Raw genomic sequence first — 17109 nt, forward strand, 5'->3', positions numbered from 1 at the left:
GACCTGGCCAATGGAGTCACGCAGTGAGGGAAAAGAGGAGGCAGAGCAGGAGCTGGCAGGGGTGAGAGAGAGGTGAGGTTTCCATACAATTGGGTGTTGCAAGCGCCTCTCGCGATGGTGGGGGGGGGCAATGCAGTGCTGGCTTCCGCTCTTGGAAAGGAGCTGCTCAGTCTCCTCTGATGAGTAATTCCCGAGCAATTCCATTTTCTGTAAGATCATCCCAAGCTCCAGACTCATCTTACTCATACAAGGTGAAGTAGTGTGACTAATCAAGCCTAGAAGTATCTCTGATACTATTACCTTATTTCTTGTTCCTCAGACTAGAGGTGGTACTTCACAGGTAAATAAACTGAACTGATCCCTATAAATGTCAAGTTCTGTTATTATTTAAATTTCTGTGGTTTAGAATTTAGAAGGGCATAGTATGGACAATCCTTTGGGCAGCTGCAAGGTGCGCTGGGCACTGTGTAAAGGTGCTGTGTAATCTGACTTATTAGCAGTGAGTTTCCATACATTATGCAGGGAGATTGAGTAATGAATTCCGAGCAAGCAAAGTCACTCAGAACTTCTGAAACGAAAATGCTAATCATGGCTGTAAAGAGCATGAGTGGATTGAGGTTTTTCTTGTATGACTATTTGTAGGTAATTAGTATGAAGTCATGTGGGGAAACTCCTCCTTTATGTACAGCGTGTGCTGGAAAGAAGGTTCACGTTGTGAGCTGGGTTACTACAAGTTCCTAGGAGGAAACCTTGATTGGGGGAAATATTTATTAGCATTTTTTCTTTTTATCTGTAAATGTACCTGTGTGGCTACTCTATGCCCTTTGAGCTCTTGTACAATTTAATTTCACACTGCAATCGCTTAGTATAATGGAAAAGGTCTTTCACCATCTCCCCCACTCTACTCCCCATTCATAAATAAATGCATATCACAGATAACAGATCACAGAAATCCTTCCCAGCTCTCAACTCATCTTCCAGCTTAGCCAAAACCTTGAAGACAAAATTACACTGAGTGTTTTGAAGTGCAGTACATCCAGGCTCTGCAGGTGGAGGGTGGGAATGCCCACTGCAAATTCCTGCTCTCCCCACTTAAAGTCAAGCCAAATCCCTGTATGACCTCTCCCTCTACTGACAGTCCAGATTAGCAGAGTCTTTGAGATAACCAGGTCCCAGATGCGCAGGGGTTCTTAAAATCAATGTCAAAATCGATACCATGGGAATTCCCTGTATCACCGAATATCAAGTGATGTTCATATGAAATCCACTTAATAGTAGATTCCTCCAGTCTATATTTGAGTTTTTATTTGCCTGGTCTAAGCACACAGCCCCATGAAGAGCACATCAAAGTATGCCACAGATGAGTTGCACGTAGTTGCATTCTTGCAGTTGGTGGGTTGCAAAATGGGATCTTGCCACAGCTGCCAAGATCAATCCAAGACTGAATAATACAATTAACCTACTTTCCTGTGCAACAAACAAGCAGACATGCAGTCAGACAGTTAGAGTCAGGAATGCATCACCTTTTTACCAGTACAGCATCTGTCTGACGGCAGGTAACAGCATTTCAAGCCCCTTGGAATCAAAATCCCCAAAGTTACAGCACGTTTCAAGCATTTATTCCTTCTGTTTCTTTACAAGGAAGAGTCACTTAACTGCTGTTGTTTCCTGACCATCTTGGCACAATGGTGGTAATACGCAGTTACTTCATAGTCTTGTTTATGAAGACTTTTAAGTTGTAAGCAGTGTATCAATATGAAATACTGTATCATTTAAGGTTCTTTATCCTATCCAGGAATTTCTCTGCTAGGACATAGGAAGGGTCCTTTAATAGGCGTGTTTCTAAAAACACGTATTTAGAAACTTTTATCAAACGAGTCCTCCTTGTTTATCCATCTGTAACTTCTGTGTTGTCTTTTGAGATTGGGGGAAGGGAGAGAGATTGATGAAATCTGTAGGGCAGGCACCGATCTCCCTGACAGCTCTGCTGAATGACGTCCAATGGCTACTGGAATTAGAACACCACTAAAAAGTGTGAGGTTTTTCATGGTCACTGGAGAACAAGCACATTGATAACTAGATTAAATGAAGTCATAATTTCCCAAAAATGGACTTGAAGCTGAGAGGACACGACAAGGTAACTAGAAAATACATACTGATTTAGCTACTATTGAAAAAAACCCCTTGTCTTTAGATCATTAGTAAAGGGACAGAAAATACCAGCATGGCACTCTATGGATAAAGTCATTGTTCACTCCTATCTTGGGTACTGTGCAAAGATCCCCTTATCTCAAAAAAATCCATAAAAGTGGAAACAGCTCAGAGAAGGGAAATAAAGATTATCTCAAACACGTGGAGAAGCTTTCTTACAAATAAGAATTGGCTGTGACTTTTCAGTCTTGAAAAGAAACAACTGAGAGGAGAAAACATGTAAGTCTAAAATCATGAACAGTATGACAAAGATGGGTAAGAATCAACCTGTCTCCTCCAGTACAAGACACAGATGAAGCTAATGGGAGCCATATTCAAAACAAACATATTCTTGATGCAAAGGGCAGCAGGCCCGGGGAAGGGCAGCTTCCAATTCATTGCCACAGAAGTTGCTGATGCTCAGAGTTAAGACAGGTCCAATGAGTGGATAAGTACATAGAAAAAAAAAAAGAAAAGATCACTACATACCAAAGTCACATCCAACTTGGGAAGTTCTCTGAAGTGGAAGCACTGGGAGGTTGAAAGCGTACTGGCCTATAACACAGCCCTCTCCTGTTTTCACTCTTCCTGAGGCACTTCTTTGAGACAGGATTCAGGACAAGATGCAACCTTTGGCGTAGCCCAATATGGTTCTGTAGTAATGAAGCATGGTACGTCATCCCTACAGCACCGCCAGCTCTTGAATTGCTATCTCAAAACTCTTAACCTGCTAAATTTCTCCATGAGGCCCTTCCACGGAATGGGCATGAAGTACAGGTCTCTCTCAAGTGTGTGCCTGAAAAACGGTGTTCAGCTAGGATTTCTCCATTGTCTGTAACTGTACATCGTAGTTCTGCCCGGAACTTTGTGGTCAGGGCAGTGTCTTGATTGACAGCTTTCTGACGACTCAGTGAATGTCACTGATTAAGTCACTTTTAGCTGCTATTTTATTGACAATGAAGAACTCGGGCGGGATTGAAAGTTTACTGTTCCTTGCATAGGGGCTGTCCTTGTGTGATTGTGTCATGCTGTATTACATTTGCATTACTCTAGCCTTCATTAGAAGGTTCATTAGGTTGCATTACTCTAACCTTCATTAGAATAACTTAGCTTATTATACAAGGAACTCAAAATTACAGCTGCATAACTACTAGAATCACCCTTGGGGGTTTTTTGGTTTGGGGGTTTTCTGGTTGTTTTTTTTTTTTCAGGAATCATTTTAGGAGCTATTTTCCCACATTCAAGCACTGTAATTTTTCACAAGGGTAGCCTGCAGTACTATAGATAACTGCTATTTAGTTTTGGTAACTTACTGCCTTAAAATAATCTGTACAAAACCATACATCCTTTTTAGAAGTGTCTTAATAGATACTGCATTTCCATCTGGGAAGCTGAAGGAGCAGAGTTCATTTTGCAGAGACTCGGTGGTCCAGTTGTGTCCCATTAACTGCAAGGTTTATATCACAAATGAAAAGCATCAGGCGTCCTGCGTGTCCTTTGCTTCAGGTGTAACGGGGCAGAACACTGTAGGTTGGATGAGCCCGCTGTGGAGAACAGACCTTCTTTTCCTGCTTGTTTTCAATGAAAAAAGTTGGTCTCTGATACTAGTGGGCTTGCATTAGTGATATGACTGCTGGCTGGAGAAGTGCTGATAAACTAATGGTGGCTGTGCTTCAGCTAGCAGTGTGGAACTGCACTGTTTAATTATTGTGATGAAATGAAATTAAATGCATGCAGATTGTAAAATATCTCAACAGGCTTGGTTTTTTAGAGAGAATGTAACTGGCTTATAAGAGTTGTCTTGCTGCCAGTATGCTGATGGAAGAGCTTTCTTTGACCTCACAGACCAAATCCAAATACATTTTGTGGCATTCGGGAATGTGAAAACCTTTTGAAAGTTCTTATAGAGAAGAAGGATGGTAACTGTAGTGGATTTCAAAATAACATCTGAAAATTACTAAAGTATATACTAATCACTAAGCATTTTGATCTGAGTTGCTAAGGTGGGAAAACTGAATGATAAATTTTGCTATTTTCATATAAAGCATGAATGGTATTTACCTTTATAAGCCATTTACATCACGATGCAATGGGCACCCCGGGGGGTCTGTGACGCCGGGGTGACACCGCGGGCACGTGCTCAGGTGCGGGGACCGTTTCACCACGTGTTGATGCCGTGGTTCCGCCGGTGCTGTCGGTGAGTAACGCTGCGGGGTGACTCCCCGTTCCCCGCTGCACCCACTCACCCCCACGCCTGATGGCGGCACCCGGCCTGTCCCCCCGGGGCCTGCCGGACAGGCCCCACGGCCTCCCCTGGGATTAGGAAATTTTAGAAACCTCCCCTCACCGTTGATCCCTGGGGTGCAAGGCGCTGTAAGGAAATGTGGGAAAAGAAAGAAAAAAAAAAAAAAACAAACCCAAACCACAACGGAAATCAAACAAAAAGCCCCAAACCAACAGGCCCCTCAAATGGTGGGTGCATGGAGGGGTTGGTGAGGGCCCTGTGAGGGCAGCCGGAGCTACCGGTAGCACCGGCTACCTCCCTCCCTCTGTCCCGCCTGGAGCCGGCACCCCGCGGCTGAGCCCGCCCGGATCCGGGGGCAGTGTCATGCCCGCCGCCCCGGGGCTCTCCCCGCGCTGTCCCTCAGCGCCCCCACCGCCATCTTGCCCTGGCGCGTCGCCCGCCGCCCCCAGAGGGCGCTGTGGCGCCGCGCCGGAGCCCATAAAAGGCGGCGGCGGCCTCCGTGTGTCCCTGCGTGTGCCGGTGTCTGTCAGAGCGACTGACCGACCGACCGACCGACCGATTGCAGCATGCTGGCGCTGAGCGCCGCCCGCCGCCTGCTTCGCCCGCCCGGGGACCTGCTGCTGCCACCGCCGGGGCTCGCCGGCATGTGGGCGGCCGGTGCCCGCAGTTGCAGCGCGGCCGGCGGCGGCTCCCCGAACCCGGTGGTGTACTTGGACGTTGGCGTCGACAACCAGCCCCTGGGACGCGTCGTACTGGAGGTAGGGGCGCGGGGGCTACCGGCAGCTCACCTGGCGCCGGGGCCCGAGGGAGGGTGGCCGGGGAGCCGAGGGCGGCGCGGCGCCCGGGCATGGCGGCCGGTGAGCGGCAAGGTCAGGGCAGGCCCGCGGGGGGGCCGCTGGCGCGGTGACCGGCGCCGGCTCCCGGAGCGGCGGGGAAGGCGCAGCCGCTCCGGTGCGGGCGTGAGCTGGGCCCGTTGCGGCGGGCGGCCCTCGCCGGGCTGCCGGAGCCGCTGCCCGGCCGCCCTCGGGGCAGCGCTCCCCGGGCCGGGAGGGCGGTGAGGCGGCTGCCGCCCGGGTGGGAGGCGAGCAGGGTGGGCAGGGGGCCGGAGCGGGGCAGCTGCCCGCGGTCTGTCGCTCGGCTGTGTCCGCCGTCGGTACCTGAGGCCATCTCTGCGGGACGGGCCCGCGGGGCGGCTGCGGCCCCTGAGGTGGTGGCTGGGCCCTGCTCTGGCAGGGAGCCTCAGTGGAAGAAGACTTTGAACCTCAGCGCGAAAGCTGAAGTACTGAGCAGGAGTAGCGTGTCTCCCGCCTGGGAGGAACCAGCCGCGTTCCAGCAGCCACCAGGCGCCCGCAGCCCCGGCGCGGCCGTGGGGGTCAGTGGAGGGAGGGCCGGGGGCCGGCCTGGCCCCTCGGGGGCTGGCGTGCTCCTGGGGCAGCGTGCCCACAGGGGCCTCCAGCCACTTCCAGCTTCCACCTGCTTTTCCCTGTTTGTTTCATTTTTTTGTTTGTTTGGGGTTTTTTTGTGTTTTGTTTGTATTTCCTGGGTGATTATCGTTTGATTCTTAGCCGTCGGTGTTCTGAGGTGCTGCCTCTTCGACCTTGCTGCTCCATGTGGGCGGAAAGGTTCGCCCAGCTCTGTTTGAACTGGCAGCTGGCTCCACAGCCAGCCAGCAACCAGCTTTATCGTTAAAAATCCGGTCTCTGAAACACTTGGCCATTTAAAGAAAGCCTGAACAGGAAAACTGCGGTACGCTCTGCTCTTGCGAAAGGCATGATAAGCGTCAAGACTTTAATTGTCGGGATACCACGTATCCTTGGGGCCGCGCGTGTGCCTCTGAATAAAAGCCTTGTGTAAGGGAAGGAATGAGGGCTGCGCTCCAGCACCTGCAGAGGGAATGCTGCTCTTCCGAATTGCTCCCTACTGAGGGAATTCAATGTGGCCTCCTGCCTCCAACACCCACGTTGGGTCTGTATCCATAGATTTTTTTAAAATGTGGTTCATAAGGGTTCTCTCTCAAAGGGTTTTCCTTGCGGCTAGAGTCCAGTTCATTTTTCATCATTGAAAGCAACAGCATATAAATTAATTGGACACTACCAACCCTCATGTTCTCAGGAGGTAGCGTTTGAGGGAGTCATAGGTAAAAATATTGCTATGTGAGTTCCTTATTCATCAGTGAGATTTAGTAAAGAGCTGAGTAGTATTATAAAAAATAGCATTAATGTTACTGTATTTCTTGTGGCAGCATTTCATTTCCATGGTAAAGATTTTTAATGTGCCCAATTTACACAAAATCTGAAAGTATTGCATCATCGCCTTGAGTCTCTGGTGAAGTTGTGGTTAGATTTAGCTGCAGATTATAGACATTCAAGGAGAGCACCCTAGGGAAGGAACATAAACTTCTTGCCTCGGCCACAATGTTTCTAGGTGTCTGCTGCTGGCCACTGTCAGGGTGTGCGACTAGATAAAACCCTGGTCTGACTCGGGATGGCCATTTTTGTGTCACTTTTTCCAGGCAGTTATAATACTATACACTTTCAAGATTAGTAAAAAAGTGCATACTAATGAAAATTAAAATTTTTGTTGGTAACAAATGTGTATGTATCATCATGGGTCGATTTTGATATACAGTTTCTGCTCCTCTTTTTCCTTTGCCTTTTCTGCAGATTTCAACAGGTGGCTCTGTGCTGAGGAGACTTTGGTCTCTCCAGTTGTATCCAAAGTGGGCTTTGATCATCAGGGCCCGTCATAAAGATTCGTCTTCATTATTGCTAAATTGTTTTATTGATCAATGAAATAGTTAGACACTGCTCAAGCTACTCTTCATTAACTGGCTAAAAGTTGCATTGAAGAAGTATTTTAAATTACTACCCAAATGCTTGGAAAGTCTTAAGGTGTTCTTGGAATTTTGGGTGGCTTGTGATTTCGGGTAGCTCATCACCTTGGGAAGAGGGTTCAGTTGTACTGGCTTCCAGCGTAGAAGTTTTTCTATGCATGTATGGAAAAGCTGACTTGCTAATTTGTTTGTTTATTTTTCTTTGACAGCTGAAAGCTGATGTGGTTCCAAAGACAGCAGGTAAGGCAGCATTTGGAGATTTTCAAACTTAATATTTAAGGTTTAGATTGTGGTTTTCAGGAACAAGAACATTCTGTTACCTTTTGGAAATTATTTGCATGTTCTGGCCTCATTTGTTAAATAGAGAAACATGATGTGAGCTTTGTCAGAACTGTGCTAATGAGGAGTTATAATTTGTTGTTGTTCCAAATAGTTTGATTTTGTGATTCGTGGCTAGACAGTACAGTCCATATGTTGGTTTATCAGTGGTGAATAAATATGTTTAAAAACACATTAATTTTCATTAAAAGCAAGCCCCAAAGCAGATGGGGAAGGGTAAACCAAAGGGATGGTGTCTCTTAGAGTTCCCGAAGAGCATACAGGGTTTTGTTTTCCTTGTCACTAGCTGATCAGTGCACTCGTGTTACAGAGTTTTTGTGGTTTATCACGTGCTTCCTTCCTCGTCTGCTTGCTTGGTGGTTCTGAAAAACTTGTACTTTTCTTGCAGTTCCCAGTGGATGAATAGCCTTAAAAAAAAAAAAATAAAGACATCATCTTCACAATTGTTATAGAGAACAAAGGCATAAAACTCAGAAAACGAAGTCTTTGACTCCAGAGTGGTGGGTTTGGAGTTAAGATGTAACAGCAAAATAAAAGGGAGATGAGATGGAAAAGGCCTGTGTTTGTACCCTGTTCTGAGACAATCAAGCTTTGTTTCCTTAGCTTTATAGCAGATGTTTCTTAAACGATGGAAACAACTAATAAATCAATAATACCTTAAAGATACTATAAAATTTTTGAAATGTATGAACTTGGGACATAGTTCATCTAGTTTTGTTTGATTATATTATGTGTCATGTGTGGCAACATAGTACTTTATGCTTTGTTTTCACAGAAAACTTTAGAGCTCTTTGTACTGGTGAAAAAGGATTTGGCTATAAAGGATCCACTTTTCACAGAGTGATTCCTTCATTTATGTGTCAGGTAATGTTGTCTTCCTTACTTTTGCTATTAAATTTATCTGTATGTTATTTATATATTTTTAGAGCCAGTTAGATTGGTAGCGACATTATAAGTCTCTGGCTAACCTTTGCTAACTACAGAATAAAGGAGTGACAGTGTGACTTGCATTTCTGATGTTTTTGCTGTGGCTGTTGCTTAGCACATCTTTTGTACAAATAAATGTAAATTATGTATAGAGGGTTTTAAAAAGCCTGTCTTAAGGCTTTCTGCTTTTGTATAGCAGTGTGCTTTAGTGGGGGGTATATTTGGCAAAATATGCCACTTGCTTGGGAGAAGTGTTTGTGGGTAGAATGACAAACAACCTTGTGTCCTAAGTGAGCTAAGAAAACAACGTGTCCATTCTTTATTCCTAGTAGAAAAATCTGTTCAGAGTAGAGAATGTTTTTTAAAAAATTGTTTTTTTCTTCTGAACATCTCCCTGATACAGAAGGGAGGAGGGAACCAGAAGGGTTGATTGTGGTAGATTTTAGTGGTGACACACCTGAAATGGATTTTGTTTTGATTTAAAGGATGAGTCTTTCAAAATCCTGAATTAAAGTCTATGCATGTTAGCAAAAAAACAAAACAGAAAAAGCCTTCTTTGTACTTGGCTTGGCAGATGAGCAGGATTTCTGTGCTGTAGCAATTCCTCCTTGTCCTCTCTTCCCTTGGAAGCACTACATTTCATTTTGATTGAAATGAAAACTAAGGTTTTGTGGTACTGACAAAAGGACAAAGGTTAGAAGTCTTGCTAGGGTCAGAAATTCATAAATATAAGACAAATAGAAATCCTACTATCAGTTCTACCACTAATTTGGGAAGTTCTGTGTAGGTCAGTCCTCCTTGCATCTCTGTTTTGTCCCCACAAATGGACCTTAAGTGAGGATACTGTGTGGCTGATGCGGTGATAGGGCGAGATGATGAAATAATACTTAGGAATTACTTGGTAGCCATTACCAAAGTGGAAATCCTGTCATAGGTTTCAAATATTTTAAAGTGAGAGGAAACAGTAGAGGCCTTTCCGCTTGTTGAGATGGAGTGTTAGTATGATTCAGGCAATTGGAATAGCCTAATTGGAAGTCATCACACCCAGAACTTGGCAATTCAGATGCCCCCACATGGCACGCGGGGTGCAGAGCATTCTTCTGGGACTGCGTAGGAGTCGCTGTAACACCACCTGTAATAGATTACTCAAGGTGAGGATGGGAAGATGAACGTGATGTGAAATACTTGTTAGGTGTGAGTTCTTTGCTGGCGTGGGTGGTGTCCCTTCTGGGAGAGGAGATGGCAGATTGCTGGAAGCAGTGTTTAATAGCCACCTTTGGGAGTTGCTGTGGTTTTCTTTGTTTGTTCGTTGGGTTTTGTGTGTTTAACCTAAGGCGGGTGGTCACATCCATCCCAGCAAGCAGCATGTAGCTGAGGGAAGTTTAAAATAGCTCAGGTGTAGCACTTGGAGAACAAAACCTAGAAATAGCAAATAATAATAGTGGAGATCCTGAGCAGTGTTTAAACCTGTTGGGAGGAAGAAAGGAAGGAAAACAAACAAACAAACAAAAAGTTCTGAGGTCTTGTCTATGGTAATGAATTTGGATGATTTTGTTTTGAGGCCTTTGAGGTGTTTCTTAAACTTACTGCCATTTGTTGCATCGCATTTGGGAGCAAGGCTGGTGACACAGAAAGGTGGTTGTTGGAGTTATGGACGTCAGTTGGAGAATAACAGCAATATCTGGAGCAGAAACTTGCCTTTAGCTCGATTGTATCTTCATCTAGTTACATGGTTTTAAATCCTTATGTGACTATACTTGTTCTTAACCTGAAGAAAATGTGTTGATTTTATTACTTTTAAATTAGAGCAAGTGAGTATATTTTCAATAGCATCACTTCTGATGTAAAATAATGCTTGTGTGCTAGTAAAGTTAATATGCCATTTCTTTTTCAGGGTGGTGACTTTACAAATCATAACGGAACCGGTGGAAAATCCATTTATGGCAGTAGATTTCCAGATGAAAATTTCATACTTAAGCACGTAGGACCTGGTAAATAAACATATTCTTTCTGCCCTCTGATGACTATAACCTATAATGAATCATTGTTTTATGAAGAGGTATTTAAAAAAACTAAGGTTTTTTAGATGTGTGGGGCACTTTGTAGTTACAGAAATATCAGGGAAGTTTAGCAGTGCCTTGTCCCTGGCCTGTGCTTATTTGTGGTCACTGCTGTACAATGTAAGTCAGCCTGTGACAGGTGACACTGCTCCTCTTGCTCTCACTGTAAAAGGGACTGTGCAATTAAGGTATGGGGATTTTGTATTTTACTTACAAACTCTGCAAAGGAGAAATTAGTGCTTTTATTTTCCTCTTTCATAAGTCATAGACTTCAATTTTTTTCTTAGATGATTACTGCAGAGGGGAAACAAAGAGATCTGGGATTTCTTATTTACAGGCCCATCCTTTTAAGCTCAAATCCAGAAAAAAGTAAAGGAAAAGCCATACGTAAGAACAGCTGAACTTTAGAGTATGTCTTTTTCAGATTGTTATTTCCTCATCACAGGAAACTACTGCTGATGTTGAACCACAGTAGAGGTTGCCTGATGTTACTAACATTGAGGATGTGTACAACTAATTATGTTACTAACATTCGTGCTGTGGAAAGCAGGGAGGCTGGGCTGCAGGGGAATAGTCAAAGACAAGAAGTTGGCATTAGAAATTATTTAGAGGCAGTGTGAGACCATCACATCTTCTGTCCGTCCATCTTTAGTCTAAGTGCACAGAGGAACATTGTCTTCTCTGCTGCGTACTTGTTAGACCAATGTAATAAGCTGCTGCTGCTCTTGTTCTAGGTGTCCTTTCAATGGCCAACGCGGGACCCAATACAAATGGATCTCAGTTCTTCATTTGCACTGCAAAAACCGACTGGTAGGTTCTCAGCCCTGCATGTTAACCTGATTAATTGATGTTTGGATCTGGAGGGCTTGGGGTTTTAGTGGGGTTTTTTTGTTTGTTTATGGGTTGATGGTTTTTTGTTTGGTTGGTTGGTTTGGTTTTGTGTTTTTCTTTTTCTTGATTTCCAAATTACTTGACTCACAAGGGAATATAAACTGTTTTATACTACTTGAGGGAGGAAGGGCTGTGTGGGTAAGAAGGTCACTATCCCTCAGAACATCCTAAGGTCCAGAGCTCAAGGTATTTCATGTCACTTGTAGAGCAGTTGTGCCTTTGCCATAGAGTTGATCAGCAGGTGAGAGCTACGAAAGTGAGCTCAGATCCCTTCACTGAGCTCAGTTTGGTTCAGTCTTTATGTTGTTTTAAGTAAAACTGCCTTTGTTTGTTTGTTTGTTTGTTTTACAGGCTAGATGGAAAACATGTTGTTTTTGGGCATGTAAAGGAAGGAATGGATGTCGTGAAAAAAATTGAGGGCTTTGGTTCCAAGAGTGGAAAACCCTCCAAAAAGATTGTCATTACTGACTGTGGCCAGCTGTCCTAGCCCTTTGCCCTGCCACTCAGGACAACTTCAATGCTGTGAAAAATCAGTCATAAAACCCCCAAACATTTCTGATACCATGAGTAGCACGTATGGAGCCATATTTTCTATTTAACTTGTTCTGAACTTTTATACCTATATTGAATAATATCAATTAAAAGGTAAACCAATAACTGAAACATGTTTTAGCTGAGCTACCTTGGTAGTCACACTGTCACAATGGTTTGGTAGAGTCCCACTGCGTTTTGAAAGTAGCCCTACGGTCGCCCAGAGCATATCTGACTGCAGCCTTGATGCCATCCTTAGTATTTGGATGTTTCAGGTGTTAGAATTGATGGTGGAGTTGACAACTAAGTGTTCTGTACTTGGGAGTTAGATATAAATTGAGAAATATGTTTCCTGTGGTGCTAATAAATGCCTATTCTGTTGTTTGTCTCATTACTTGGGAAAAATAATACTAACTAGTGCTCTCAAGGCTGCCTGCAACAAGACTGTCAGACTTTTTCTTTCTGTGCCTCAATTCAAGTCGATCCAATAGAATTAATGTGTGGTTGTGGGTTATTTTAAATTAATTCTGTCTTAATCATGTTTTTTGTAGTCTCAGACTGCTGTTTAAAACTGAACTCTACCTTACCTGCTTCAATGGAGCAATTTGACTTTTGGGTTAAGTAAATTGCTCTTGGTTGAGTTCGCCTACTACTAGAGCTCTGCCTGGGCAATAAGATCACAAATTAGCCAAAAGATCATGGGACTCTTTTTATTATGCAACTGTGAACTTATTTGAAGTGCGGTTCTGCTCTGACATGTGGTTCTGTGAGGAATGCAGCACAGTTCTCAATAAATAACCTATTTTTGCACTTTGAGAATGTAACCAGAGAATAGTGAGCTTGCTTGAGTGACAAATGGGTTTCATTGCTTTTTTGTCCTGTTGCCTCTGCAAAGTCAGCCCACCTTGGGCATTACTTGGGTTCTGATTTCTTCTCACGCATCATCATCAGAAGTCAAAATTGGTCACCACGGAATCACAAGGCCTAACTGGTGCAGCAAAATCATTATTCTTGGGGTTGATGCACGTAAAGGAAAGAATTCAGCTGATCAGCTCAACACATTTTGTTTAAAGCAGTATGTTTTATGTGGAGCAGTATCAAATGTTGGAACCTCACGACATCACTTCTAGAATCACTAAAGCTGTATTCATGCTTGTGGGATGACTGCTTGTACATGCTTGTACATTGCAAGTACATGCTTGTACTTGACTGGTTTTGTGCAATAATCTTCTTAGTGAAGAGCAAAGTAAAAAGAGATGACTCTCTTCAAATGTGAATTTATTTCCATTACATTTGGATAGTATGTAGGTTTAAAACTATTTTGCACTGGATTTTTTTTTTTTTTCCACTGAGGGCTCCTTTTTTTTCCACTGAGGGCTCCGTTCTTATGTGTATGAGGTAGTATTCAGAGTGTCGTTTTGCAGAAATTAGAATTGACAGGGTTTTTTTTCTTTCCGCTATGGCCATTTAATCTTTCTTTGTAGTATTTTTGAAATACTAATTTGTGCTGGCTTGGCTTATTTCAATTTGATAGAATAATGATTTTTTTGTGCACATGTTCTCTTAATTTGTATATGAAAAATACAATTCTACCACAAAAGAAAAAGTCTGTTTCTTTCTTAAATAAGACTTCGCACACTTACTTGAAAGCAGGAGTGTGCGGAGCTGAAACCTGTTGTGTTTACTCGGGCTGTTCTATTCCGTTCCCTCTGCGATGGCCGGATCCAGTGGCATTCGGAGGCCAGAGATATGGCCAGTGAGAGACGGGACAATGGGGCCAGGCTTTGCCTCTCACTGGTGAATCTAAAATATCTGGTACATGGACGGCGGTTCAGGTTTTGAGACTTCTCTCGTCTGATTGATTCCATCCATTTGCAGAGATAATGGGGAAAGAGTAAATTTACTGGGTGTTATTTTTTAGATTTCTAATTCCTTTTTGAAAAGGTAGTTCCAGCTTTTTGAGGAAACGTTCCTTCGCTGCTGCATGATCAGAAGAATCTAGCGTCTAAGAATCTAGCATCTTCCTGTGTGTCGGTGGTATTTTCACCGGACAGCCCAGTGGAAGGTCCTTTGCTACACACCCGGCCGTTTTCTCAGAACAGTGTGTTAAGCCTTAAATAAGTAATAGCAGTATGCATGTTAACAATGATGTGTTACACATGGCTGTGGCTCTTACAGACACCTCTGTGCCCTAACTTCTGAAATGTAAAAGCCAAAATAGTCCATCAGGGCTCACGGTCTTGACTAGAAGGTAAATATTAAGAGATGCGGGATCCCTGTGACTGGTAACACTGGTTGGGTGTCTGGATGGGGCTGGCTTTGGTCTCCAGCTACCAGGCTACTAAAAGATCAATCTCTTAAAAGTTTTCTTCTGTAAGTATCCTCCTCAAAATGGATTTTTCTGGGGTCCTGTTCTTTCTGTTTTTTCATTCTTTTTTTCCTTCCCTCTCCCCTTCCCTTTATTTAAAGAGAAAAGGTACAGAGCTCTATTCCAGTGTAAGCCTTGCACCCTGTGGCATTGCAAAATGTTCCTGTGCTGCAATTACACAACTACAGCTTGTACTGATTATACTCGAACTAATGTTAAGAGGTGCTTGTGGCCCCACAGGACACCACAGCGTGGGTTGCAGGACCTTGGCACCCAGGGTGGCTGGCCCTAGCCCACTGTGCTTCTCTGGCTCTCAGTCTTGGGCAGCTTCTCCACTTCCCTACACAACCCAAAGTCAGGATTGCAGCTTGTGGCTAAGTACATGGAATCAGCTTTTGCAGGTAATTCTCTGCCGGGGTCTAACTTTCTGCAGGACCCCAAGTGCCTGTCTGTCTGTTAGCCCTCATGTATCGCAAACAAGTTCAAGAGAAGAGGGTTCTCCTTTCACAGCCTTGCTTTGATGGTTTTGTCAGCTTCAAAACCATGGGCTAGAACAGGAAGAGATAGGCAGTGCCACCGCCTGTTGGTGACCTCCTTACTCCGGGATTTTGTACCCCTTCATAGCAAAATGATACATGTTGGGACAACAGTAAGTGTTGCCTCACGGCTGTTGCGTACAGGAAAGGACTTTGACTTCTAAGTTTAATCCATTTCCACTGTGAGACAGGAAACTGCCCCAAATTATTTTAAAATACATTTAGATATTAAATGGACGTGCTTTGCTTGTTTTCTGCTGTTAAAAAGCATTGATCTTAAAGCAATTCAGAACGCAGTTCATTTTGAAGTATCGGAGTGATTCCAGAGCAACTGCTGTTATTTGTGTTTATATTCAAAATGTGGAAAATCTGCTGCCAGACAAGTTGAAGCACAGCATGACACTTCCATCCCCTGCCCGGTGCTTTGTTACCTCAGTGCTGCCTTTGGCATGGGCACGGGGACAGAGCTGGTGGCTGGTATGTGGCTGAAGTGTCCTCAAGTGCCGGCAGCCCCCGCTTTCCCTGGAGCAGAGGGTTCGGGCAACCATTTGCTTCTCCGTGGTAAGAAACACGTCTCCCCACCAAATGAGCAGCGTGGAAATGATTATTTCCACCTCCCTCCCTGTGTGTTAGAGTGGAATTGGCCAGTTCGCTTTGATCACTGGTCAACTGTGGGTTGAGAACTTCCACAGCCATCCAAGCAGTTCGTAAACTCTTGCCGATAGCTGTCTTTGGCAGATCCCAGGCGCTGATGGCCTGCTCCCTCCGTCTTCCTCTACCTCCCTGCCCTTTCTGATGGACTCCCACGGAGCCCCGATGCTCCCGGGGCCGGGGTTCGGGCCGGTGGCGGAGACTCGCCGTTGTCCCGCTCCCCACGAGGTGGCACCAGGCGATCGCCCATCGCGAGCTCGGCCGCTCCGTGACGCCAGCGCTGACGCCTTTGGTGGCGCCTTTTCCTTAATAACGCGCTGAAGGAGCTGGGGATGACAAAGCAGCGCTAAATTCAGGTGAGGAGCAGGTAGAATTGCAGTGGTGTTTGTAACAAATTGAACTGCAGCTTCCCTTCAGCTACGCCGAAATGAGCCGAGCTGCGTTTAATTACTCCTGAAGCACCAGAAGCTGCTGCTGGGTGTCCTGCTGGGTACGAACCCTGCGAGCCCTTCAAGGGATGCTTCACCTTCTCCCACGTGAGACAACATTAGTAAAGCAGTGTCTTGCCCAACCTCAGCTGCTACAGCACATTGCCATGATCTGTGGCTCACTGAGGTGTGACGGAAGATGTTAAAATGGAGTGTGGCCACCAAAACTCCTTTTTTGGGTGCGTGTGGAATTACTACTTAGAAATCCTGCACAACTCATGGAAGAAGAAAGGTGTTCACTATGGAGTAGTGGTGATGAGATGATGAGGGATGGCAAGTGTGCTACTGCAGGTTCTCACCTAGACATTTAGGATAAAAGCTGGCACACTGGCAGAGGGGTTGTCACCGCCCGTGGCCCATTATGCCCTGGGGCTGAGGCGTGAGCCTGCTGGGAGATGAGCTGCAGAACGAGCTCTGCGGTGGTCACCACTGAGGTACTGCCAAGTGCAACAGAAGTCAGGAATGACAGGCTCAGAGGGCACCCTTAGGTAAAGTGCAAATAAATATACACAAAAAAAAAAAGAGTTTATATTTCAAAGTTGTTTCAACAAACTCACAAATGTTTTTGTTTAGTCTCATGTTTTAATTATTTGTTCCAGACTTTCTGCTTACATAAATTGCTTTTTTTGGTGCTGGACTGAGGCTGTGTCTCTTTGTTTATAAAGTTTAAATCCTTTGAAGTCAAGAGGTTAGAGGTACAAAATGCTGTTCTCTTTTGTAGTGCCATACGCTCTGCTGGTGGCAATATATCAGCAATCAGAACCTCAAAGAAGTGAATTACTTAGAGTGCAAATCATTTTACGTGACATTTCAAGGACAATCCGGATGTCCTGCTGCTAGCTGAGAGTTTGTAGTTGGACAGACACTTTCTACCCAATTTAGAAGTCACCGGGCTAAAAAGACATTGACCTTCAAGTGAAAAACTTTTAAATCTTGAACTGCAGATTTTTGTATTGAGTCTGACTGTTTAAAGACATTGTATGAACCAGCTGAGCACAGGTGAATTTTGGCCCAAAATCTTCACAGCCCAAAACATCTATTTGTTGCACT

The 17109-nt window shown here is 44.5% G+C and overlaps 1 protein-coding gene across 1 annotated transcript; it reads left to right on the top strand.

The window, feature by feature from the left end:
• The first annotated feature begins 4892 nt into the window (after window positions 1-4892).
• Window positions 4893-13612, top strand: PPIF (peptidylprolyl isomerase F). The gene is made up of 6 exons (XM_074155208.1): window positions 4893-5193; window positions 7478-7508; window positions 8383-8471; window positions 10429-10525; window positions 11329-11404; window positions 11837-13612. Exons 1-6 carry the CDS (start codon window positions 5002-5004, stop codon window positions 11970-11972), a joined length of 621 nt encoding a protein of 206 aa, XP_074011309.1. The 5' UTR covers window positions 4893-5001; the 3' UTR covers window positions 11973-13612.
• The last annotated feature ends 3497 nt before the right edge of the window (window positions 13613-17109 follow it).

The sequence above is a fragment of the Numenius arquata genome, chromosome 10 (genome assembly GCF_964106895.1).
Source record: "Numenius arquata chromosome 10, bNumArq3.hap1.1, whole genome shotgun sequence".
In the NCBI taxonomy this organism is placed as follows: Eukaryota; Metazoa; Chordata; class Aves; order Charadriiformes; family Scolopacidae; genus Numenius; species Numenius arquata.